Source organism: Podarcis liolepis, assembly GCF_965112155.1.
Source record: "Podarcis liolepis genome assembly, chromosome: 18".
Taxonomy (NCBI): Eukaryota; Metazoa; Chordata; class Lepidosauria; order Squamata; family Lacertidae; genus Podarcis; species Podarcis liolepis.
Genome location: NC_139572.1, coordinates 10,546,752 through 10,571,857, shown reverse-complemented (window position 1 = coordinate 10,571,857; position 25,106 = coordinate 10,546,752). Strand labels below are relative to the sequence as shown.

Here is a 25,106-nt window from a genome sequence, read left to right as displayed (position 1 = left end):
AAAAATTGTTCAATTAATTCAGCAAAGCTGACAAACTTGATCCAGGGAGATGCCAGCTTTCCAGAGCCTGGCTGTCATTTACAGGGGGCCCCTGCTGCCCCCTAGCAACCCCCACTTAGGTATTCGCCCCACCCAGGGGGCAGTACTATTCTCTTTGGGAACCACTGGTCTACACTGGCTGGCGGAAGCTCTTGAGGGCTTCAGGCAGGGTGTATTTTCCAAGCCCTGCCTGGGGGAATAATGGAAGGGACCCCTGGGGGTCCTCTAGTCCAACCCCTTGCAGTGCAAGCATCACAGCGGAAGCATCCATGACGGATGGCCATCCAACCTCTGCTTAAAAACCTCCGAGGAATCACATCTCCTCTCCACCATCTTTTGGTGGTTCTGCTCTACAGAATCCAAGGCATGTGTGTGTCTGCGTCTCCTCGCTGTCGGCTCCCCCGCCACCTCTCCAAGCTTCTCCTCCAATTAGCTAGGAAGGCATCTGGAGGCGACCGCAGGGAACTGTTTGGAGACCTCCCCGGGGGCGACCAGGCGCAGCCCCAAGCATCGCGGCCTCTCCGTCCTCCGCCGAGCGAGCCATCCATCACCCAGGCCCCGGTGCGCTCGCAAGTTGTCTCGCGGTAATGATCTATCGCACACATCCACTCAGCGGAGTTAATGAGCGCTTTAATTACCGCATTTACCCACACGGGCTGCCGTCAGGCTCCCGACGCCACAACCTCAGCTCACCCCTCTGCACTCACAAATTGTTGCATCCATCGCCCTGGCAAACTAAGTGGAGGAAGAAGACTTCGGAAGCAAGAGGACAGGGCCAGGAATGGCCTGCTGGGTGGGTCAGACAGGGTCCTCAGCTCATTGCTCACCAAGCCAGGCGTTACTCAGTATATATCCACACACAGTGCATCCAGCAAGGCCTTCCTCCTTCCCAACCCATTTGAGAGCAACACCCGTTGGAAACAGCAGCCGGAATAACAAAATTTGAATCCCTTGCTTGCAGCTGCCAAAGGCTCCAGGCTGGTCTTTTGACTCTTCAGATCTATTTCCAGCAGTGTCCCTGTGAGCTTTCTCTGCATCCACCCCCCCCCCCACCAAACCTGGTTCTGCCTTTAGAGTTGGCATGCAAAACCAGTCAGACCTCCGCAGGGCCCGCAGCTGGAGCTCTCAGGAGCTTTTGGTTAAGTGTGCCCCCCGCCGCCACCCCCATCTGCAAGGAGCTGGGGCAGAACAGGGTGCCACACCCATCCATTTCCCAGTGGCAGGGAGGCGGGTCAAAGAGGATTCGTCCATAAATAGCTTTTTAAGAGCTCAGATGAGCCTCTCGTTCTATTTATTGATTGCATTTCTGCCCTGCCTTTCTCCCAGGAGCGGTGTGTGGTTCTCCTCCTCCCCATTTTATCCTCGCAACAGCCCTGTGAGGTAGGGTTGGCCTGAGAGAGGCTAGCTTCCAAGGCCACCCAAGCAAGCTTCATGGCTCAGTGGGGGGATTCGAACCCTGGCCTTTCTCCCAGGTCTTAGTCCTGATGCTCTAACCACACTGGCTCCCCCAACTGAGTGTCAGAAAGATAGTTCTGCCTCGGACTGGCCTGCGGCCCACTGGTACTGATGGAGGAGAAGGCATCGAATCACGCATTTCTTGGAGAAAGCAGAGAACAGCTTTCCTCCTGCTGTCGTAACATCATAGCTTGTGGAAATCAAATGAAGCCAGAAGATCCAGTGCAGGTAAAAGAAAATCCTTCTTCATCAAGGGAAGTTATGGTACCACTCTGTTCTGCCTTGGTCAGACCACACCTGGAGTACTGTGTCCGATTCTGGGCACCACAATTTAAGAAGGATGTTGACAAGCTGGAATGTGGGCAGAGGAGGGAGACCAAGATGATGAAGGGTCTGGAAACCAAGCCTTATGAAGAACAGTTGAAGGAGTTAGGTATGGTTCGTCTGGAGAAGAGGAGACTGAGAGAAGACAGGAGAACCATTTTCAAATATCTCAAGGGCTGTCACATGGAAGAGGGAGCCAGCTTGTTTTCTCCTGCTCTGGAGGGCAGGACTCGAACCCATGGCTTCAAGTTACAAGAAAGGAGATTCCAACTAAACACCAGGAAGAACTTTCTGATAGTAAGAGCTGTTCGACAGCGGAACGGAATCCCTCAGGAGGTTGTGGTCTGGATGGCCGAAGGGTCTGATCTGAAACAAGGCATGTGCTGATGGGAAATCTCTCTCTGCAGGGAGAGGACGGGTTGTTGTGAAAATCATATTTCACCCAGTCCGCTTCTGGCACTCCTGTTGAATCTCTGCATGAGTCACTGCCTTGGGCTTGCCTCCTAGGGAGTGGAATGGCACCTCGCACAGGAAACGGAGTGTGGGTTCATTCTCTGCCCATGTTCCCTGTGCAAATCACTACTGCACTCCCAAGGCAGCAAACCCAGGGCGACAACTCATGCAGAGGGGCAACAGGAGCCCCCTGCTTCACTACTACTACTACTACTACTACTACTACTACTACTACGTTCGTGTGACCAAAGAATCCTGCAGCAACCCGTGCCATTATGTGGCGGGATTAACTGGGTCCTGCCAAGGTGAGGCGGGAGCAGAGACTCATGCAGAGAAGCAGCAGGCACGCTCACGGGAGACTTTCACTTGCTCATTTCTCGTGGCACAGCTCCCGGCTCAGCCATTATTGACCCAAGTGCCGCTCCTAAAGCTGGCGAGTGCTGAAAACCAGCTGCAGCTCGTTACAAAACGAAGGATGGCCTCTCTCTCTCTCCTCCCGCTGCCCCGGAGCTCAGTGGAAGTGCCGGACACGGAATGTTATTAAATTACCCGAGTTTGAGCGGCGCTCCAAAGCCTCGTTATTAGGGCTGTCTCACCGCTTGCACCGCACAGAGGATTTACTGGCTTCTGCGCCCTGAAAAGAGATCAGCTTTGAAGGGATGGAGCAGATGCGAAGAGAGGCAGGCGGCGCTGGGAAGCAGAGCAGGCACCCTGGCTCAGGGTTTAGCGGGTGGGGAGGAGGGAAGCTCCGAGGCCGATGTTGAAAGGGGAGGGTTTAGAAGAAAAGAGGAACGTGTCGGGAACTGAGCTGCCAGCGGCAGCGCCTTATCAAGTGTTCTGCGCAGCCGAGATAAAGGATGTTAATGCCTCCCCCGGGGCACCGATAACAGCAGAGAGAGTTGCAAGCGTCTGGACAGGATTCTTTTCGGAGAAGGGAGAAAAGTAATTAGACATCTGGAGGGGAGGAGGGAGGGACGAACAACGCCGTTATATAAAGGACAGGGAGAAAAGGGCTCTTTGCCCTGTTGCGAAGGGGAGAGCAGTTCAAAACTAGTTCTGGGACATTCCCTGTCCTACCTGGAGACTGGACCTGGGACCTCGAACATGCAGAGCAGGGCTAGGGCCCTTCCGCTAAAACTAAGATTCTAGTCCTCATGTTTCTGAATAATGGGCTGTTTGAAAAGCAATGGAGGAAGCTGCCTTATGCAGAGCCAGGCCGTTGGGCCTATTCAACCTCAGTATTCATAGAACTGTAGAGTTGGAAGGGACCCTGAGTGTCATCTAGTCCAACCCCCTGCAATGCAGGAATTCCAGGCCAAGGATCCATGACAGATGGCTATCCAAACTCTGCTTAAAAACCGCCCAGGAAGGAGACTCCACCACCTTCCGAGGGAGACTGTCAAACAGCTTTTACTGTCAGAAAGTTTTTCCTGATGTTTAGACAGAATCTCCTTTCTTGTAACTTGAAGCCTTTGGTTCAAGTCCTACCCTCCGGAGCAGGAGAAAACAAGCTTGTTCCCTCTTCCATGGGACAGCCCTTGAGATATTTGAAGATGATTATCATATCGTCTCACAGCTCCTTCAAGCGCTCCTCCTAAGGCTTAGTTTCCAGACCCTTAATCAGTCTACACACAGACTGGATATCAGTGGCTCTCCAGGGGTTCAGGCAGGGATGCTACCAGTCCTGTCTGCAAACTGGACCTGGAACCTTCTGCAAGCCCAGCAGAGGCTTTGCCACAGAGCTATGGCCCTGGGTAGCACCCAGCTGCATCATGCCAGGCACAATCAGTAGCAGGTCTCTGAGCTCCAGGCCACTGCACTGCTCCTGAAGGAGAATTTCCACCCTGATCATTCTGCCGAGACACTGAGGTCCAGTGCCAAGGGCCTCCTGGCGGTTCCCTCACTGCGAGAAGCCAAGTTACAGGGAACCAGGCAGAGGGCCTTCTCGGTGGTGGCACCCGCCCCGTGGAACGCCCTCCCACCAGATGTCAAAGAGAAGAACAACTACCAGACTTTTAGATGATATCTGAAGGCAGCCCTGTTCAGGGAAGCTTTTAATGTTTGATGCATTACTGTATTTTAATATTGTGTTGGAAGCCGCCCAGAGTGGCTGGGGTATAAACAAACAATAATAATAATTACTCCTGTGCCCAGGGAGAGACCTGTGTGGTAGAGTAAGGAGTTTTCAGGGGCTGCAGGCATGTTCAGCCTGGAGAAGAGAAGGCCGAGGGATGGCATTATGGCCATCTTCAAGTGCAGTCGTACCTTGGAACTCAAACCCGGAAGTGAGTGTTCCGGTTTTCGAGCTGTTCAACAGCAGAACGGTCTCCTCGGAAGGTGTTTGGCTCTCCTTCCTCAGAGGTTTTTAAATAGGTTGGACGGTCCCCTGCCAGGGATTCTTTAGTTGTGAATCCTGTGGCGATGGGATGCTGGACCCCGTGTGCCACTGGGCTCATCCTGTGAGGTTCTTATGTTTCTTCCAGCTCTACAATTCTATGATTCCATAACTGGGACCCTGAGGGCACCCACTTGGCACACAACATTTGCTTAGAGGGACAAGGGGACAGGCAGCCACAGCGTGGAGCAGCAGCCCTGGCGTCAGGACACACAGAGTGGCTGGGGAAACCCAGCCAGATGGGCAGGGTATAAATAACAAATTGTTGTTGTTGTTGTTACTATTACCACCACCTGCCCACACTGGCTGACGCATGGGCATCAGCCGGTGCCTGGAATCCTAACCACCCACGCCAGTTTTCCAAATGTTGCTGCACCACAAAAGGTCTTGCAAAACCCGGCAGTTTTATCTCCCAATCCCCTTTCCTAATAAAACTTGTGCGAAAATAATTTGCTTCTCTTCTCCAGGAAGGAGTGGGTGGACAAGGGCTGCCTCCCCATTGGCCGACGCCGAACCAACACTCCCCATGCCAGCTGCATTGTTATATCCTGGCACTTTTTTCTACCCAGGATTAGGGGGAAGAGAGCGCAGGCACCAAGCGCGGCTCAGCACATTGAGAAATTTACGATCCTCAAGTCAGATCGTGAGGTTTTTAAGATTCAGCCATGCAGGCTTTATGGCTCCTTTTCTCTTTGCCAGCGCAAGGCTTTGAGCACCGCTTCAAAACAAAGCAGGGCACATGCCAAACACACGCACACAACCAGCCAGGGCTAAGAGGATTTTGCAAATTGTGCTGTGTTCTTGGGGGTGGGGAAGAGAAGAGTTTTGCCCCTAGACAAAGAGAAATAGCTAAAATGAAGATTACGTAAAGATGACTCGATATGAGGAAATGGTGGCTCGGATAACAACACGGACACCACTTCTCCTGTTCAGGGAGAAGAATTCCAGAAGAAAGGAACCCATAACAGTTTGCTGAGAATGCCTAAAAACTCTGCTCTGCAGTAGAAAGTTCAGCAGCCTGGTATAAACAAAATATTTTGGCTATCTGAGCTGGGAAAGGCACCTCCGAGGAAAGGGACTCTGATCCTGAAACTCCAGGAGAGATTCTGCTAGATGGACCACGGGTCTGATTTGGCATAAGGCAAAGTCGTCCATTCCGATTTCAGCTATTTGCTTGGAAGCATGAGGACTAGCAGGGTGGCTCACTTTTACTTCCAGCATCTCCAGGCAGGGCTGGGGAAAGAAACTTGAGTTTTTAGTGTGGCCACTGCAGCCCTCTGGAATCCCGGTTACTAGCTGAAATCAGAGCATCTTAACATTCAGCTAGATAGCAGAAGAGGATGCGGGTGGCACTGTGGTCTAAACCACTGAGCCTCTTGGCCTTGCCGATCAGAAGGTTGGTGGTTCAAATCCCCATGACAGGGTGAGCTCCTGTTGCTCGGTCCCAGCTCCTGCCAATCTAACAGTTCGAAAGCATGTCAAAGTGCAAGTAGATAAATAGGTACTGCTCTGGCGGGAAGGTAAATGGCGTTTCCATGCGCTGCTCTGGTTTCGCCAGAAGCGGCTTAGTCATGCTGGCCACATGACCTGGAAAAAACTGTCTGCGGACAAATGCCGGCTCCCTCAGCCAGTAAAGCGAGATGAGCACCACAACCCCAGAGTCGTTTGCAACTGGACTTAACTGTCAGGGGTCCTCTACCTTTACCTTTTTTACTCTGGGTAAAACTTGAGCTGGATGCAAGCTATTGTGCTTTGCTTAACTGAGCTTGCAATTCCCTGCCTTTTCTGCATTTCATCTGATCTTACGTACTGCACTGGTAGCTTTTCGCCAAAGAAAGTTTGATAAACCTGCAAAACAAATATGCAGAACTGGCAAAACTAACAGGAAAATTAAGAGACTCTAACGGTGTGTGTTTTATGGAAGAATGGATGCCTTTTTTTGGCTATTTAAAGAAATATTATAGCATGAACTTGTGAGCAGGATTTGAGCTATGAGCAACAGAAGAATTTGGACTATAATATTGTGGTTGTGATTCGATAGGCAGAAGAGAAGGAGCAGCAGAAGGGGAGATGCAACAATTCTGTGGAAAATGGGGTGGGAAGTCGAGAAAAACAAGAGAAAAGACAAAACTGTGTTTTGATTGTATATGTTGAAGATTGATTGTATATGTTGTAACTTAAAAAAATATAATTTTAAAAAACAAATGAACGAACGGACTGTAGGGAGCCTGCCTCACACAGAGACTCATCTTGGTCCACTTCGCTCAGGGCTGCCTGTGCTACTTGGGAGCAAGGTCTGTCCAGGGCCCCAGGTGGGAGTTCTGCTCAAGAGATGCAGAAGAGGGTTCAGACCTGGGACCTTCTGCATGCAAGGCTGGGGCTGCGCTGCAACCCTTTGCGGAGGTGCATATAGGCACACAGCACTTGTGTACCTTTGTAATTCACCGTGCGCAGACACTGCTTGCTCTGGATGTCCCACAGCCGGACGGTTTCGTCATGCGAGCCGGACAGGAGCAGGCTTCCGTCGGTGGAGACGGAGAGACACGTCACCTGGTTCCTGGAGGGAAGACAAAGGGCCTCCAGGTTGTGTCTTGAGCGTATCTGAAGCCATCCCCGTTGATAGAGAAAGGGGCTGAGCATGCTACAGGGTGCGCCCACAACCCAAATGTCTGGCCCCTCCCCGCCAAAGCCCCTTAAGGTCTATGTTGGGACGGGCAGCCCTCAGACCTGTGTGTCTCGTGCACCTTCTCCTGAGTGTTGTGGCCTGGCTGGAATTCCGCCCATCCGATAAAATGAATGAATTGTGGATTTGGAAGGGACCCAGAGGGTAATCCAATCAAACCAAAAATCACCCAAAAACCCGTCCCTGTGTTGCTGTACCCCACCTTTGCCTCAGCACTCACCGATGCCCTTTGAAGATCTTGGCAGACTCCCTTTCTGTCTGGAAGCCCCTCTCCCTTTGCACGGGCTGAAAGAAAGAGGAGGGGGAAGTTACAAACTATATTTTGAAGCTTTGCCAGGAAAAGTGGGTGGGTGGGAACCAGGAAGCTGCCTTAGGTACTTGGGTGGGGCTGCTGGTTCACACAGCCAGGAACTCAGTTCCGGCCCCCTCAGGTGGACGCCATGGCCATTCAAAGAGAACAAGGGAGGCGATGGTGGTCAGATCCAGCTCCTCTTTTTCTCGAAAAATAGCCCAGATCTGTCTGCTCCAGAGGTGGCAAATCTCTCCCCCACCCCACCATTAGTCAAGTGTTTTTTTAGTGATGTTCAGTGACTGACAGGTGGGCAGACCCACCCACCTGTCAATCACTGAACATCACTAAAAACACTATTGAGTGGACTCTCCGCACTCTTACTACGGCAAAAAGACTGGTACTGATGAACTGGAAAAATAACAATGCAGCTCGCTTTAATGGCTGAAGATATGTACAACTTTGCTACACATAAACAAGTTGTGTACAAATGTAGACTTGCCATGGAAAATTCAACGATATTTGGAATTCATTTTTATAAATACCTGTTAGATTAAGGTCTAATTAACTACAGTATCAAAATTTCCCTGCATTTTTTGGGGGGTAATGTACACAATATTTTCCCCCGTTTTGTTTTCTACATTGGTACTATCTTCTCTTTTTTATGTGTCTTATCTTACTCAGTGCGCTTGTAATTTTGTACTTGTTAAAAATAAATAATATAATACAAACAAAATCTCTTAGGCCCCGGGGTGTCTTAACCTGCCCGACCCCTGACTTCCCATGTAGCTCATTGGCACTTCAAGGTAGGGCTGGGAGAAACACCTGCCTGCCCCAGAGAGCTGCTGCCAGTCAGTGTTGACAGTATGAAGCAACACAGAACATACATGCTTTGTATGTTTGTATGTAAGGCAGGCGGGTTCCTTTGTTAAGTGCTACATTTAACTTTTAATTTGTATACCACCTTTCCATATTACAGTGCACAAGGCGGTCTATAGCAACAACAAAAAACCACACACACACACACACACCTTATATTAATCTGATCCAATACAGAAAGTTGTAATAAAACATAACTTTAAAACGGGACGACTTATTTTGAATAAAGTAACATTCAGTAATGTATTAGAATATAATAAATAGTGCACAATAACATTAACACGCAAAACATCAGCAAATAATTATTAAACAGAAATTTGCTCTTAACAGTTACAATAAATAATTACTAAACTACAATCAATAAAAATAACTGCAAAGTCACAATGCATAAAATGCCATGTGTGGAATCGGACCTACCCAGGCGCAGAGGTCGACTTGGAAGATGGAGCCGTCCATGCCACCACAGAACATGTGGTATTCTGTGAGGTCGAGGGTCACCGACAGGATGCCCACGTCGAAGACGACGGAGAGGAGGAGGTCGCCAGAGGAGATCTCCCAAAGCTGGAAGAGAGGAGAAGAGGAAGCATACAGATAGCTCAACTGGTACAGCACGAGACCCCTTAATCTCAGTGTCGTGGGTTTGAGCCCCACGTTGGGCAGGAGGTTGGGCTAGATGACCCTTGTGGTCCCTTCCAACTCTACAATTCTATGGATTTATTTAGGACCAATCAACCAAGGGTGTACAAAGGTGGGCCAGGAACCCCTGCAGCTCAAGACGGAACGGCAGTGGAACACGGCAGAGGGGCTTGGGAATGGATGGGCAAACTCTTGCAATTGAACATGAGATAAAACCAGGGGACGGGGTAACATTTGTTGTCCCATCCTTCCTGACCCTATGACAGATTGTGAGAAGCCTCTATCAGGCATTCCCTCCTGAGAGATCAGATCAGGGATGGAGAAGATCTGTGGCCCCCGCAAACGTTGCTGGGCTCCAACTCCCATCTTTCTGAGAAGGAGGGGCAGGTGGGAGGCAGGAGGGGAAGCTGCAGGGGTCCCCCACAGGATCAAACCCCTCCTGCCCTCTCCTTCCCGTGCTCCCCAGTATGTTTAATTTTAAAGGAATCTGTTATTTATTTGCTGCAATTCTATCCCTCCTCTCTCTCCAAGGATCCCAAGGTGGTGTGCCTGGTTCTCCCGTTCCTCATATAATCCCCACAACAAACCAGCAAGGCTGAGAGGCTATGGCTGTCACAGGGCCACTGACGGCCGTCGCCGTGAACTTTTGGGCTGACTTGGCTAAATAATGTTCAGGCCACAAGAGATGTGTAGCAAAGAATGATGTCGCCGGTATATGAATTATTATAGCTGATGCAGGCAAAATGCACAAGAGGGAGGTGTCAGCAGTCTTGGAGGAATATGTTCGAAGACATATACACACACGCGCACACACAAATCTTTATAGAAAAACTCCCGGAAAACAGAAGAATGCCAAGCGCTCCATACTACATTTTCTTGCTGCTCCTGTTTGCATCTGTACAAAATGTAGCCGTGTGCATGTTTGTGTGTATTTATGAGGCTGTGTACAGCACCCCACAACCTGAGAACCACCTGCCCCACAGCCTGCCCTGAATCAATTTGGAGGTGGGAGTTTAACGCCCAATTAGAGAGTCAGTAGTGGTTAAGGGTGTTGGATTAGGACCTGGGAGATCAGGGTTCAAATCCCCAGTCATGGAGCTCCCTGGATGACCTTGTGAGTCAGTCACAGCCTCTTAACCCACCTCACAGGGTTGTTGCAGGGGTTAACTGAGAAGGGGTGGTGGTGAACAATGGACTCCTTGGATGAAAAAGCGGGAGATAAATGCATTAAATAAGCTCTTCTGCTGACCTGCTGGAGAGGCCAGCCAGATGGAGATGTCAGTTGCCAAACTGGCATCCAGAGATCTCCATGGGGTTGCAATTGGACCCATGCAAGTCACAAAACGCACCTGGCTGATTTCTAACATTGGGGCTTCCCATTGGGCCACCTGGCTGGCCACTGTGGGGGAAAGACGCTGGACTAGAGGGGCTTGATCCAGCTGCCGCAGGGCTTCCTTGTGACGTTTCTGCCCTGCTGTCAGGGCTGGAGTCAGATGCAGGTCAGCATGAAAGGCGTCGGGCTCCATGGTCAGTTAACTTTTTATTCAAGGAAACGGCATACAACTTAGCAACCCTTCCCAGGTGGTCTTGCCCCTATGGAGCTGTTGCCAGGACTGAAGGTCCCTGCCTTCCATCTTAAGGCTCCTCCTTTCCCAGATGTTTCCCAAGCCGTCTCAAACTGTGTCTGCACACCTCTGGCCTCTGTTTTGCCCTCCTCATTATTCTGTGTTTTCGTGGAGAGAGCTTGTTGCAGTCAGAGAGGCAGACTCCTGGTTCTTCTGCAGCCTCTTGACTCCCCTCCTCTGCTGCAGCCGGGAGTCTGAACTGCTCCCTGTCACAGACTCCTCCTGCTCACCAAACCCTGTTACCTTTTCAGTATCCAACACCACCTCCTAATCTTCCCTCTGCTCGGTGTCCCACCACCAATCCCTGAGCTTTCCTCCTCCAGGATTTCCCTTGGGGGTTTCCTGGCTGGCACCTCCCACCACTCCTCCCTGTGCAGCCAGTCCCTGTTACCTGAGGAGCGGCACCCCACTCCCCTGGCCTGCTGCCCGCCCTTACCTTGGCCGTCTGATCTAGGGAGGCTGTGGCAGCACGGGCCATGGGGCCGCCCATGCCGCAGCAGAGGTCTGTGATGGGAAGGCTGTGTCTTGACCACACATGGCGGGGCTCCGGGCTCTGGGCGTTCTCAGCCTGCAGCACACTGGGGAAAGGAAGAGGCCTCAGCATACAGCAAGCGGGGCAAAGAAAGTGGGGGTCCCAGAAAATGTGCATGGTGGGTGTGAGGGAACGTGGCTCAGTTCCAGATGCATTTGTCCAAATAAAAGCAATGGCGTGTCTGGAGTTGGCTCTCTTCAAGCTTTTCACGGGAGACAGTATTGATTTTCTTATAATCTGGACTCCCTGATGTTTCTATATCTAATGTATCTCTTTGTTGGAGATGTAATACGGACAATGCTTCTTTGAAACACATGCTTCTGCTATGTCGCACACTTACTAAGTTTTGGGAGAAAGTGCTGGACTATATAAACAATACACTACGGAAAAACTCAAGATTTTCAGAGGTGAATATGCTCTTGAACCCATTGTATGGAAACTGACAACAGGACAGCGAAAATGGATTCTACGTGCCCAATGTTGGCCAAGAGATTGATACTGATGAATTGGAATAATGGAGGTATGATTCCCCCTAATCAATGGCTTGACAACATAAGAACAGCTTATAGACGCAGACTTTCTTTGCATAAATACAATGATATTTGGAAGTAGCTTGCACAGAATCTATTAGGTTTTTGACAATTAAGCGTGCATTAGGATAATAAGAATATACGCAGCTGTATATTAAGGTATGGTAATGTATATTTTTCCTTTTTCATTCACATCCACATTTTCTTTCTTTCTTTTCGCTGCTGCCCCACCCACTTTCGCCTCCGGCCCCCAGAGTGCTACCTGGAAGACAACGCGGCCCCTTCCCCAACATGATGATGTTTTGTAGCTCCTGAAACTGAAGAGGTTAAGGGCTGTGAGATCGGGGGGGGGGGCACTCTGTCCTCAGAGCACCCTCTGCCATGGGATGACATCCAACCCTCTGTTGGATGACAGTTGACAAACAGTGGAGAGCAAAGGAGGCTGGGAACAGCGGCTGCAGGATCCAACCATGGGAGCCTCCCCTCCGGCTGGCTGTCCTTGCGGCCTCCATGGCCAAAGCAATTAAGGAAGAGATGCCGCCTGTCAAAAGCTCTGCTGGCCCAGGGGGTCAGGGACGTGCTGGCATCTCCATGCCAACTGCTGCTTTGGTGTGGAGGGTGCCAGCAAACAACGCTGGCACAGTGTGCAAAGTTTGGGGGGGGGGGAGGCGAGGCAGAGGCTTCCATCGTGCCATTATTTCTGTCAAAGGGGGCCCAAAGCAGCCTGGTTAATGGGATTTGTGTGCCTGCTTGCAATGGGAGGCAAACAGAAGGCGGCTTGGCATCCTAGCAGCTCCTGTGCTACAAAACCTAAATTGTTTCAGGAGGAGGAGGCTGCCCACAGGGTCCCTGCACGAGTTGCTGTTCCACCCTTGCCTCCTTTTGATCAACTACTGGTCTGTGCAACGGGCTCAACCGCCATCATCCCACAACCCTGCCCCAGAAACTGCCTGCCGTGCCTCTGCAAGAGCTGCACCTCTGGGGCTGCGTCAAAGCCAGCCATGGTGGGAAGCTTCGGAAAACGAGCCTCCGTTTTAAGAAGAGACTCAGCCAGAGACAGACACGAGTGAGCCAAAAGGTTGCAGAATAGGAAACCTCTGCAAACGGAACAAGCACGGTTGTCAAAGACTTTTGCCTCTTCGAATCACAGAGCGGGGAGGGAGCCCAAGGGTCAACTGGTCCAACCTCTAGGTTAGAAGGGATATAAAAGGAGAAGGAAAGCAACCTTGGAGAGCTGCTGCCAGTTTGTGTATGCAACACTGAGCTAGATGGATCATAGAATCGTAGAGTTGGAAAATGGCTATTGTATCAGACCCCCACAGCCTTAGGAGGAACAGTTGAAGGAACTGAGAATGCTGAGCCTGGAGAAGAGGGGACTGAGAGCAGACGGGAGAGCCATCTTCCAATATCTCAAGCAAAGGCTGTCCCGTGGAAGAGGGAACAAGCTTGTTTTCTCCTGCTCTGGAAGGTAGGACTCGAACCCATGGCTTCAGGTTACAAGAAAGGAAATTCTGACTCAACATCAGGAAGAACTTTATGACACTAAGAGGTGTTCGACAGTGGAACGGTCTCCCTTGGGAGGTTGTGGACTCTCCTTCCTTGGAGGTTTTAAAGCAAAGGTTGGAGATTTACCCACTGTGGAAGAATGGCAGATGAAAGTGATGGACTATATGACACTGGCCGAGATGACAGGCAGAATCCGTGACCAACGAAAAGAGACGGTGGAAGAAGAGTGGAAAAAATTTAAAAGCTATCTTAAGGACTACTATAAACTTAATGAATGCTAAAATGTTGTGGTTTCCAGAAGCAAAAGGGTACAGGGATACAAGGCTAGACTATAAAAGAGGACTAAGATGATAGAGATTGGAAAGTAACAATTGGGAGTTGCTAGTTGAATTATGGACATTGGGATGCAGAGAGGGGGGGTATGGGGAAGTCCAAGAAAAGAGGTTTATGAAAATATGTTTGAAACTATACGTGTATGTTTGTCATTTTTAGTGTTTGTTTGTTTTTCTTAAAAATGTTGTAAAATCAATAAAAATTTTATAAAAAAAAAAATAAAGCAAAGGTTGGAGGGCCATCTGTCATGGATGTTTCAGCTGAGATTCCTGCACTGCAGGGGGTTGGACTAGATGACCCTCAGGGTTCCTTCCAACTCCACCATTCTATGGTCTCTCACTCCCCTCCTTCTCAGGCTAAACATACCAAGCTCCTTCAACAGTTCCTCATCAGGCTTTGCTTCCAGATTCAATATCATCTCAGTCGCCCTCCTCAGCACACCTTCCAGCTTGTCCATCTCTTACCTGTACAGGTTCCACACTATCACAAGGCTGTCCTTCGCTCCGGAGAGGAAGTGGCTGCTGTCGTCTGTGAAGGCCACGCAGGAAAGATCCTGGTAGTGCCGGTTCAGAATGGCAAGCAGGTTCCCACTAGACACCTGCGGGAGCGACCCCAACGTATTTGGGAGGTGGGGAAGAGAAGAGAAAATCAGGAGAGATTAGGAATCAAATGACACCCTGGACCTGATTTACCAAGGGAGACTGTAAATGAAATATCAGAGTTCAACACCTAATACCCACTTCTGACACCAGATAGATCTTGTACCCCAATATTTCCCTAACAAAACCACCTGCAAGCTCAGGACTAGCAGAGTTTCCCAAAGCTGGGTTTCCAGCTGTTTTTTTGACTATAATTTCCATCATCCCTCACCACTGGTCCTGCTAGCTCGGGGTGATGGGAGTTGTAGTCCAAAAACAGCTGGAGACCAGAGTTTGGAAAATCCTGATCTACAGTGATTCAAAATGCCTCTCCAGGGTTGCAGGTGGGGGATATTCCAGCATCGAGGATTAAGCCTGGGACCTTCTGAATGGGAAGAGCAGGTACTCTGGCGCTGAGCTATGCCCCTTCCTCTAAAAAGAAAGCAAGACTCTGGTCCGTGCGAAGGCTCATTTCATAGGAACGCAGGAAACAGGCTTTTTAGAGAATCAGATGCTGGTCCACCTAGCTGGTACTGTCAGCACTGGCTGGCAGCGGTTCTCCAGGGTTTCAGACTCAGGGGTCTTTCACAGCCCAGCAGGGAAAGACCCTGGGACCTTCTACATGCAAAGCAGTCACACCTCTGCTGACTTAAAGTCCTTCCCCTAAACCCTATAAATTAATAAGTGGTAGGGTTTTTATTATTTGGGATGTGGAGGGAGAAATACAAGCTGCAGAGGAATTCCTGGACTAGCCTACGCAAAAGGACCTGGCCAAGCTAGGGCCACGTGGGAACAATAGAGGGCCATTAAGGATAACTGTCCTCCCTCCTTGCCCTGAGACTTGGGGTCTGGAAGGCTGCAGGGTAACTGGGTGTGAAGTGACAGGAAAAGAGAGGCGTTTTAAGCAAGGTGTGCTGGGAAGAAGAAAGGGAGAGAAGGATGGGATCCATCTTGGGCAGGCTGGCTGCAGGCTGGCTGGGAGAGATGCCTTGGAGTCCAGGGCTGCAAAAGCCCCTCTTGAAATGACCATGCTGTAAGATCGGGACTCCCTCCAGGCAGACTGAAGGTGTAAATAGGGGAATAAACCATATTTCTTAAAGCTACGTCAGTCTCTGCCATGTCTCAATTCCCCAAAGGACCACAGACCCTGGGTGGGTGCCTGGAACTCCCTGGGGTCTTGCAGAGAGAGGCGGCGGCACCCGACTTTTGAAACAACAGGACTCTGGTCCTCATTGTTCTGATTTAGATAGGAACCCACAAAGCTATACCAAATTACCGTATTTTTCGCTCCATAAGGCACACTGGACCATAAGGCGCACCAAGTTTTTAGAGGGGGAAATCAAGAAAAAAAATCTTGCTCTCCCGGCTTCAGCAAAAGGAACCCAAAGCCTGCGGAGCACAGCAGGAACTCGTGCTGCGCTCCGAAGGCTTCAGGTGGCTATCCCTGAAGCCTGGTCGGTGTGCACTCTTGCTCTCCAGGCTTCAGTGAAAGCAACGCGAAGCCTCCGGAGCGGGGAAGGAGCGCTCCCTCTGCGCTTCGGAGGCTTCGTGTTGCTATCGCTGAAGCCAAGGAGCCTGCATTCGCTCCAGAGGACGCACACACATTTCCCCTTAATTTTTGGAGGGGGAAAAGTACGTCCTATAAAGCGTAAAATACGGTACATCGTCAGACCTTCATGCTTAGGACGTCTACAATGAATCTCTGGGCTGGGGCTTGTGTGTATGATATGCCAAGCCCTACCTGGAGATACTCAACAGCTAATCTAGGCACAAAGGCAGGAAGCAGCAAAATGTTAAATGATTCTAGTCCTCTAGACTGACATTCAAAGGACTGATTTAAACAGGAAACCTAGGAAGCTGCCTAATGCTGAGTCAGGCTGCTGGCCCAGATCATAACAAAGGCGTTTCCAGATGAAAGACTGCAAGGGAAGAGAGACTTTGGTGTCGGCCACCAGGCAATGGCTTTTCCACCTGCCTTGACCCACCCTCCAGCCCCGGGAGCCTTTCCCAGAACATGACTTTGAGAACAGTAGAAGCATCCGTGAAGAGAGGAGTTCCTAGATTTAAACCAATTTTATACGTTGTGTGTCCTTGTTTTTCAATTTGATCCTTTTACATGGCTTTGTATGTTTTGTTTTGTTTTGTTTTATGCATTGTGACTTGCCATTATTTACCAGTATATTGATTATAGTTGAGTAATTCTTTACTGCAAACTCCTTAAAGCCTAGATAGTTCAATTGGTTATGATAACGCCAAGGTTGCAGTTTCGATCCCTGTATGGGACAGCTGCGTATTTCTGCATTGCAGGGGGTTGGACTAATGACAAGTCCCTACGATGCTATGATTATTTGATATTTAATTTTACTGCTTACTATTATATACTAATGGAATACTGAATATTGCTTTATTTGACAGAGGTTGTTTATTATGACTTCTTTTTGTCTTGGATCAGATTCTTATTAGAATCTGTGAGATCTTTGCTGTCTATTTTGTTGTCCCTTCAGCTCATAAACTGCCCTGTGTACAGAAAAGCGGTATACAAAAAGTGAAATGAAACCGTCCATCTAGTTTAATATTGTGTACACTGACTGGCAGAGGCTCTGCAGGGCTTCAGGCAGGGAGTCTTCCGCAGCCCTACCTGGAGATGCCCCATGGGAACGAACCTGGGTCTTTCTGCATGCAAAGCAGGTGCCCAGCATGTTATTCCCAGGCACGCATATTCAAGGCTGCAGCCCAGTTGTCTACCTCTATATCCTCCTGTCTGATGACACAGTGACAAGGCAGGAGGCGTCAAGACCAAGACAGAGACAGGAGCCTCGTAGCCTCGGGGCTGCTGCTTGGGTGAACCTGTAAGGAAGTCACAAGCCACAGCCGCCTGGCGTATTATTAGCCGCATCGCGGAATGATTTGCATTACAATAAGCGGACAGTTATCAGCCCTCTGGGAGTATCGCTTGAGCTGCTGATCTGGTTGGAGCGATGCCAAGGCCGCTCTCCTCTTCCAGAACCAGCACCCAAGGGATACCCGTCTGACCCCCCTCCACTGGCAGCTTCTCAAAAGCAGGGTTTGAGAAAGTCATTTATCTCCAGCTGCCTTTAACTAAGAGGCCAAACTTTTAAGCTCTGTATTGTTACTGGGTTCAAATCCTCGGTTTTTAATTCCTTGCAATGCGGTTAAGTTAAACACAGATGTGATGCTGGCCTTTTGACTGCTGTTTCCACTTGCTTTGATTTTTAAAAATTTGAATCCTGGTCTGTGTCTTAAAGGAAGCTACCCTGTGGATGGTTTGAGTTTAAAGGCACACCAGAAATCTTTAAAAGAATTGTATTTTGATAACTGCCCCGCCCCAAATTGGTTGCTGGACATGGGGTAGGGTTTCTGGTGTGACTTGTCTGCCCTGAACTTTTCTGCACCCCTGTTTGAATTCAAAGCCGGATAGACAGCATAATAACTATAAGGCTGGAAAATAAGGTTACAGAAAAACAGAAACACAGGATTTGACTCCTGGGAGTTCAAGGAAGGAGTTCTGTACAGAGCTTATGAGCACTTCATCTCAGGAACCAAGAGGAGGGCCTGAGAGATCTATTTTTTTATGTTTCTATACATGCTGGAAGCTGCCTAGAGTGGATGGGGTGTAAGTAATAAAATTATTATTTATTCCTCCCTCCAGCTGCCCAATTGCTCACCTGCACAGACACTGCTGCTCGCCCTAGGCTACCAGGGTGCAAATATTTCCACACTCAGCCTTGAAGCTCACTGAGTGTGACCTTGCGAGCCAGTTGCCGTTCCTCAGACTAACCCAGGATTGTGACAAGGAAGAAATGGCAGGAGGCAGAGTACCAGGTATGCTCCCTTGAGCTCCTCAGGAAGAAAGCCTCGTGCCATTGCCTTTCCTCTCAATGGTCACCTGGGTGGAAGTCGTTCCACTAGACTACTTCAGAGGGAGAGAGATAGGAAGCACCAGGCACTTCCTGCCCCTGAATTGTGCTGGCTGATCGTTACAGGAACCAGTGCCTGAGTTTGGATTTTCCTCTTCCCTCCCTGCTCCTTTCCCCTTGTGTGCTGTGCCTTTGTAGACTGTAAGCCTGCAAGCACCAGGGGCTGTACTGTATGAAAGCCACTCTGGGAGCATTTTGGGGTACAAACGCTCAAAACAAAATAAATGTTATATATATATATACACATAAAATAAACAGCGGTCAGTCCTAGCCAGGCTGATTATCAGCATCTCCCGATATTGACGCACCAAGCAGACGAGTCAATTGTTGCGAGGCTGTTCTGGGAGGGGCTCACTGGCAGATGGTCTTAGCCAGGCTGGAGAAGCCAGGGGGCGTTTTGATATCTTGCCAGCCAGGTGGAAAGGCTCTGCTGACAGAGGCAGAGGTGGGAAGGAGGAGCTGATCCAGACTTGTTACAACTCGTGGAAGAGGAAGGGGCTGCCACGCTTCCCTGCTCTGATGCAGCCGGGCGGAAGGGCTGCTGACGGAGGCGGTTCTGAGGAACGCGGCAGATTTCAGAGACGGTAGGCCGCAGATCATGGTTGCCGGGGTGCCGGCAGCAGGTGAAGGGTCACTGGCTGCCCCTGGGCCCTGCTTGCACAGAAGCATTCGGCTGGCCACGAGGAAAAAGGGAATGCAGCAGCAGGTTGGGGGTGTGGGAGGAGGAAGGAAGGCAGACTCCTTGCGTCCACATCCCCAACAGCAAAGTTTGTCTAAAGATAAAAGAAACGACTTCTTCACGCAGCACAGAGTATGGAATCCCCTCCCACAGAAAGCAGTGCTGACCACCAACGTGGGATGAGGGCAGGGCGATATATCAACATATTGCCCAAAACCATTTTGGAGTCCATATCATGATACCAATTTCATAGTTTTTGACCAGGCAATAAGTCACGAATCATGATGTGTTAGGGCTGGGCAATATGTCGTCCAAAGCCATTTTGAAGTCCATAACATGATATTGGTTTCATCATTTTTGACCGGGCAATTTATGGTGAGTGTGTGTGTGTGTGTGTGTGTGTGTGTGTGTGTGTAATAGAGAGATACAAAAATCTCAATGCAGGGAAAAGTGTGAAGCCAGCCAGTGCCTCTGCATAGCTACATCCTTATTTCAGACATCGTGATATTAAAGAGGTAAAGGGACCCCTGACCATTAGGTCCAGCCGCGGACGACTCTGGGGTTGCGGCACTCATCTTGCTTTATCGGCCGACGGAGCTGGCGTACAGCTTCCAGGTCATGTGGCCAGCATGACTAAGCCGCTTCTGGCAAACCAGAGCAGTGCACAGAAACACCGTTTACCTTCCCGCCAGAGTGGTACCTATTTATCTACTTGCACTTTGACGTGCTTTCGAACTGCTCGGTGGGCAGGAGCAGACCCCAGCAATGGGAGCTCACCCCGTCGCGGGGATTCGAACCGCCAACCTTCTGATTGGCAAGTCTGGGGAGTCTGTGGTTTAACCCACAGCGCCACCCGCGTCCCTTATCGTGATATTATCCGGTTATAAATAGCGATGTTCAAAACCAGGTATCGCCCAGCCTATAACTTGAACTCGGCAAATTTAAGGAGGGGAAGGCTATCAGCGGCTACTAGCCATGATGGCTCTGCCTTTGCAGTTGGGAGTCAGCAATGCATCTGAATCCCAGTTGCTGGAAACTGCAAGAGGGCAAAGGGCTCTTGCACTTGCGTCCAGCTTGCAGGTTTCCCCACTGAGGCTTCTGTTTGGCCACTGTGAGAACAGGATGTTGGTCTGGATGTGACACTGGCCTGATCCAGCAAGCAAGCTCTACTTATGTATTTGAAGTCACCAAAAAAGGAAACTCAAATTTGATTCCATTACGGCTTTAAACTGTCCAAGACGGATCTAATTATTTTACAGCGCTGCCAATATTGCTGTCAAGCCACCCACCACTTTCCCTCCCCGCCGCCACCAGAAGACATAAATGTGACACCTTCTGGGCTGGATGGCTGGGTGTCCTTTCGCTTCCTTCACCCCGGGGTGAAGGGTTGCTGCAAGCGAGCGTCTTGGGCTGCTGCGGACAACTTCAAAAGGAGAAAGTTTTAAGGGGGAAAAGAGACGCCGTCAGCAGTTCCACAAGGCTCATCTTTTGCAATATTCATCCTGCTCCTCACCACCTTGCTCAAACGTGCAGAAGAAATTGGGGCAGGGACAGGATACTGGGTTGTGAGGCAAGGAAGGAGAAGAATCTGTAGCTAAGTGGAGCATAAGGACCCGAAGGTTGTATTTTTGGGAGCAGCGCTGGCGGGCAGCCAGGAGAACTGGGTATGCTGCCAGATACCTGCTCAGGCTATATGTGCTCTACCTAGTGCGGCTACTTGCCGCTTCTTCTCCCTCTCTCGTAATGCCAGAACTCGGGGCCGTAGGATGAAGCTGAACGTTGGAAGCACAGCTCCCTCTGTTGGCTCTGCTGTGACAGGCCAGCTCCATCAGGCCCCCTTTCCATGTCCCCTCAGCCTCTTTATTATTACTATTAAGAGACTGGAGAAGCCAGTATAAGTTGCATTTTCAGCTGAATTTGGGGAAACCACTCAAAGCATCCATTGTGCTGAGTTATTTAAATTGCTTTTGTTTAATGTGTTCAATGGAAACAGCTAAAAGTCTGTAAATTTTGATAATAAACCTGATTTGCAATGGGGGTTGAATAATTTCAATGGCAACTGTAGGAAGAAGAGCTCCCTGCAATCAGATCTGCTGCGACAGGACAGCTCCACTGGGTCTCCTCTCCCCTCAACCGTCATCTGGGGGCAGCCTCAGTGGGAAAGATAGGAAGCAGGGCTCCCTGCATCAGCTTTGCTGGAAGCCCGGCTCCAACAGGCACCTCCTGCTCCTGAACTGTGCCAGCTGATCCTTACAGGAACAACTCTTTAGAAACTGGTGTCTGAGTTTCTATTTTCCTCTTCCCTCCCAGTCCCTTTTCCCTTGTGTATCGTGTTTTCTTTGAGATTGTAAGTGTAGGGAAGGACTGTTTCATTTTGACTGTATGCAAGCTGCTCTGGGAGACTAAAGCTGCTCTAAATAAATAAAACAATTAATTACACGGGGGGAGGTTCAGGCAAAAGGAAGGACTTCTTGGCACGGTGCATTTTTAAACTGTGGAATTCGCTCCTGTAAGAGGGTGTGATGGTCATCGATTCTACGACTGCTTTAGAAGAGGATTAGACAAACTCACAGAGGTGGCTATCATTGGCCACTTGCCACAACAGCTATATTTTACATTGTGATTTTATAATGCGAACGACCCTGAGACCTGCAGGTATAGGGAGGTATACTAATTTATTTATTCATCATCATCATCTAGGTCTGCTGTTAGAGGTAGTAAATGCCTCTGAACGCCAGTTTCTTGCAGGAGGGAAGAGATCCTGCTGCATTCAAGACCTGCTTGTGGGCTTCCCTTTGGGACATCTTTTTGGCACTGGACCGGGGGGGGGGGCGCTCCCTTGGACTGACCCAGCCCAAGGGCCCTCCTGATGGTCTCTTCTTGCATGACACCTGGCTGGAGATCTTTAAAATGGCAGCAGGAAAAGGAAGAAAGCTAACTGATTTGGGCCAGATTGAAGAACTCACTTTCCCAGCCTTGCTCCTTGCCTAGGAAACAGGATTAGCATCATGGACAGGTGAGGAGACAAAGTCAGCTCCTGCCCCCTTGTGGCAAGGTCTCATTCTGCACATCAATAATGCTTCCAAATGCAGTGGTACCTCGGGTTAAGTACTTAATTCGTTCCGGAGGTCCGTTCTTAACCTGAAACCGTTCTTAACCTGAAGCACTACTTTAGCTAATGGGGCCACCTGCTGCTGCCACGCCGCCGGAGCCTGATTTCTGTTCTCATCCTGAAGCAAAGTTCTTAAACTGAAGCACTATTTCTGGGTTAGCGGAGTCTGTAACCTTAAGCGTATGCAACCTGAAGCGTATGTAACCCGAGGTACCACTGTATCTTTTCTTTCAGGTATGGTGGCAAAACCTGAACAGCTTATAATATTAATTTTATTTGCACCCCAACAATTGGATTGGGATGCCCCAGCTACTCTAGGTGGCATCCAAAATATACAAAAACATAATAAAATACTACACGTTAAAAAGTTTCCCGATACAGGGCTGCCTTCAATGCCTTCTAAAGGTTATCTAGTTACTCACCTCCTTGACATCTGATGGGAGGTCATTCCACAGGGTGGGTGCCACTACCAAGAAGGCCCTCTGCCTGCACCTAGTTTGCTGTTTGGATTGAGGGGGAGGGAATACAGCAGCCCATCTCCCACTGCTGTGTTCTACCTCTTTGCTAGTGGCTCTGTATCTGTAAAGTGATCTCCCTACTGGAGGTTTTTAAGCAGAGGTAGGATGGCCATCTGTCATGGATGCTTGAGCTGAGGTTCCTGCACTGTAGGGGGCTGGACTAGATGACCCCTGGGGTCCCTTCCAACTCTACCATTCTATGATTCTATACTGAAGTGGCTTCTACAAGGGCTGAAGCATTAAGGACCAAGCATGCAGAAGGTCCCGGGATCAATCCCTGACATCCCCAGGTAGGGTTGGGGAAAACTCATTACTTAAAACCCCAAATAAGCCAGGCATCAGGCACATTTTGCAGCTGGATATCGACCACTTGCGACCAAGTGAAGATGCACGGGTGTCAGGATGGCATCTGACATCTCCACCATCAGGAGATGTTTGCCGGGAGATCCTTTTCACACACTAACACCCTATCCTGTAGAATTCTATCCGCTAAATTTTGTATGCACAATCGGAATGAATTTCAGGAACCAACATGCTTTTTCTGTGCAGCCTGAGCAAGAGTGGTGAACAGCGTTATGGTGAATTGTTGCTGCTTGCCTTTGCTCCCCACCCTGCCCCCCCATCCTGCTCCTACGTTATGAATGGTCTGAGTCACCATTAAGAAAGTGAGTTTGGAATAGGCCAGTATATATGCAGACTGTCCCTGGATCAAGTGACTTTCCTTCTCTTAGGATTCCACAGGCTCTCCTTGGGTTCTTATGAGGTTCTCCAATCCTGCTGAAGGCCATCAGTTCCTCCCACCCCACCCCCGAGTGGCCAAGGGAGATCACCCAGCCACTTTTGCCACCTTCCTTACCTCCCAGAGGTAGATGCTTTCGGCGATGCCTGCCAAGATGTAGAGACCGTTGGGCGCTGCGGCCAAGCAAGACACCAAGCCTGGGCAGATTATCTTCTGCTGGAGCTGATCCTATGGACAAACAGGGGCAGTGGAGGGAAAGAGTATTATTTATTTGTCACTTATTAAAATATTTCTGTACTGCCCCACACATCAATCTCTGGGCAGTGTACCACAATAAAAACACACATGCCCTAATACCACAATAAAAACATGGGGAGATTCAGGACACATAAAAGAAAGTACTTATTCAATGCAGCACATAGTTAAACTGTGGAACTCGCTCCCACAAGAGGGTGGGACAGCCACCAACTTGGTTGGTTTTAAGGGCCAAATAAATTCATGGTGGAGAGGTCTATCAATGGCTATTCACTGTGATGATATGCTCTGCCACCACAGTCCGGGGCAGCAATGGTTCTGAATACCAGTTGCTGGAAACCACAGGAGGGGAGAGGGCTGTTGTGCTCAAGTCCTACTTCATAAGATCACAGAACCGTAGAGTTGGAAGGGACCCCAAGGCTCCTCAGCCCAACCCCAGGCAATGCAGGAATATGCAGCCGCCCCATTGAACCTCCAACCTTGGCATTATCAGCACCATGCTCTAACCCAGTGTTTCCCAACCTTTTTTGGGCAAAGGCACACTTGTTTCATGAAAAAAATCTCGAGGCACACCACCATTACAGCCCCGTGACGTCAGCGCGCAGCGTCACGCCGGGAGGGACGCACGAAAGTGTAAGTTTCAATTTTTTTCCCTCCCCCTTGCCTTCCTTCTGTGCCAACCGCCAAAAAGCCAAGAATCGCGGGACCGCCGGCGGAGGGGGGGAGGGCGAGCGGAGGCAGCGGCCAGCCCCATTCCTCCCCATCCGCCCCATTCCGTGCAAAGAGCGCGAACAGGTGTGAGAAGGGGGTCAAACCTGCGGGCCGGCGCCGGGGAACCTCCAAGCTTTGGGGGTGGGGGGGGGAGGAGGCAGCAAAGCGAGGCAGGAAGGAGAGCGCGGCTTGGCTGGGTGAGCTTTGGCAGGGGCAGGGAATGAGAGCCGCGAGGCGGGCGCTGCGGACGGAGGCGTTGCCCGCCGAGCTCGCAGGCAGCCAGGCAGGCAGACGGCGAGAGCCCCGCGCTGGGCGGCCTCTCCTCGCCGCCGCCGCCCCGCCTCTCGCCGCCCGGCTCGCCCGCCTCCCTCCGGGGACAGCGCCCCAATCGAAAATTTGACTTTTTTTTAAAAAAATATATCTTTCGAATTTTTTTATTTTTCCCACGGCACACCAGGCAACATCTCGCGGCGGAACAGTGGTTGAAAAACACTGCTCTAACCAACTGAGCTATCCAGTTGGATTTTCTTGTTTTCCACAGGCATCTATCTGCTTGTATACAGTGAGAATGCTGGACAAGATGGGTCATTGGCCTGATTCTCCAGGAGTCTTATGTCAGTGAGTAGATTAATCATTAAAAAATTTAAAAACCCATATTGGAATGGAAAGCTGATCAGATGCTGAAAATGGATGCACCAAAAGTGTACAGTGGTACCTCGGGTTACAGATGCTTCAGGTTACAGACTCTGCTAACCCAGAAATAGTACCTCAGGTTAGGAACTTTGCTTCAGGATGAGAACAGAAATACTGTGGTGGCTGCACAGCAGCAGCAGCGGG

The 25,106-nt window shown here is 49.9% G+C and overlaps 1 protein-coding gene across 1 annotated transcript in view; it reads right to left on the bottom strand.

The window, feature by feature from the left end:
- The window catches only part of WDR18 (WD repeat domain 18), a 39,488-nt gene that overhangs the window by 11,533 nt on the left and 2,849 nt on the right, over positions 1-25,106 (bottom strand). Inside the window, exons 2-7 of the mRNA XM_083483989.1 lie at positions 23,421-23,531; positions 14,144-14,277; positions 11,215-11,356; positions 8,935-9,078; positions 7,570-7,634; positions 7,099-7,223 (exon numbers count right to left, since the gene is read on the bottom strand). Of these exons, the coding sequence (XP_083340115.1) occupies positions 7,099-7,223; positions 7,570-7,634; positions 8,935-9,078; positions 11,215-11,356; positions 14,144-14,277; positions 23,421-23,531 (721 nt within the window). The remainder of the gene's footprint in view (positions 1-7,098; positions 7,224-7,569; positions 7,635-8,934; positions 9,079-11,214; positions 11,357-14,143; positions 14,278-23,420; positions 23,532-25,106) is intronic.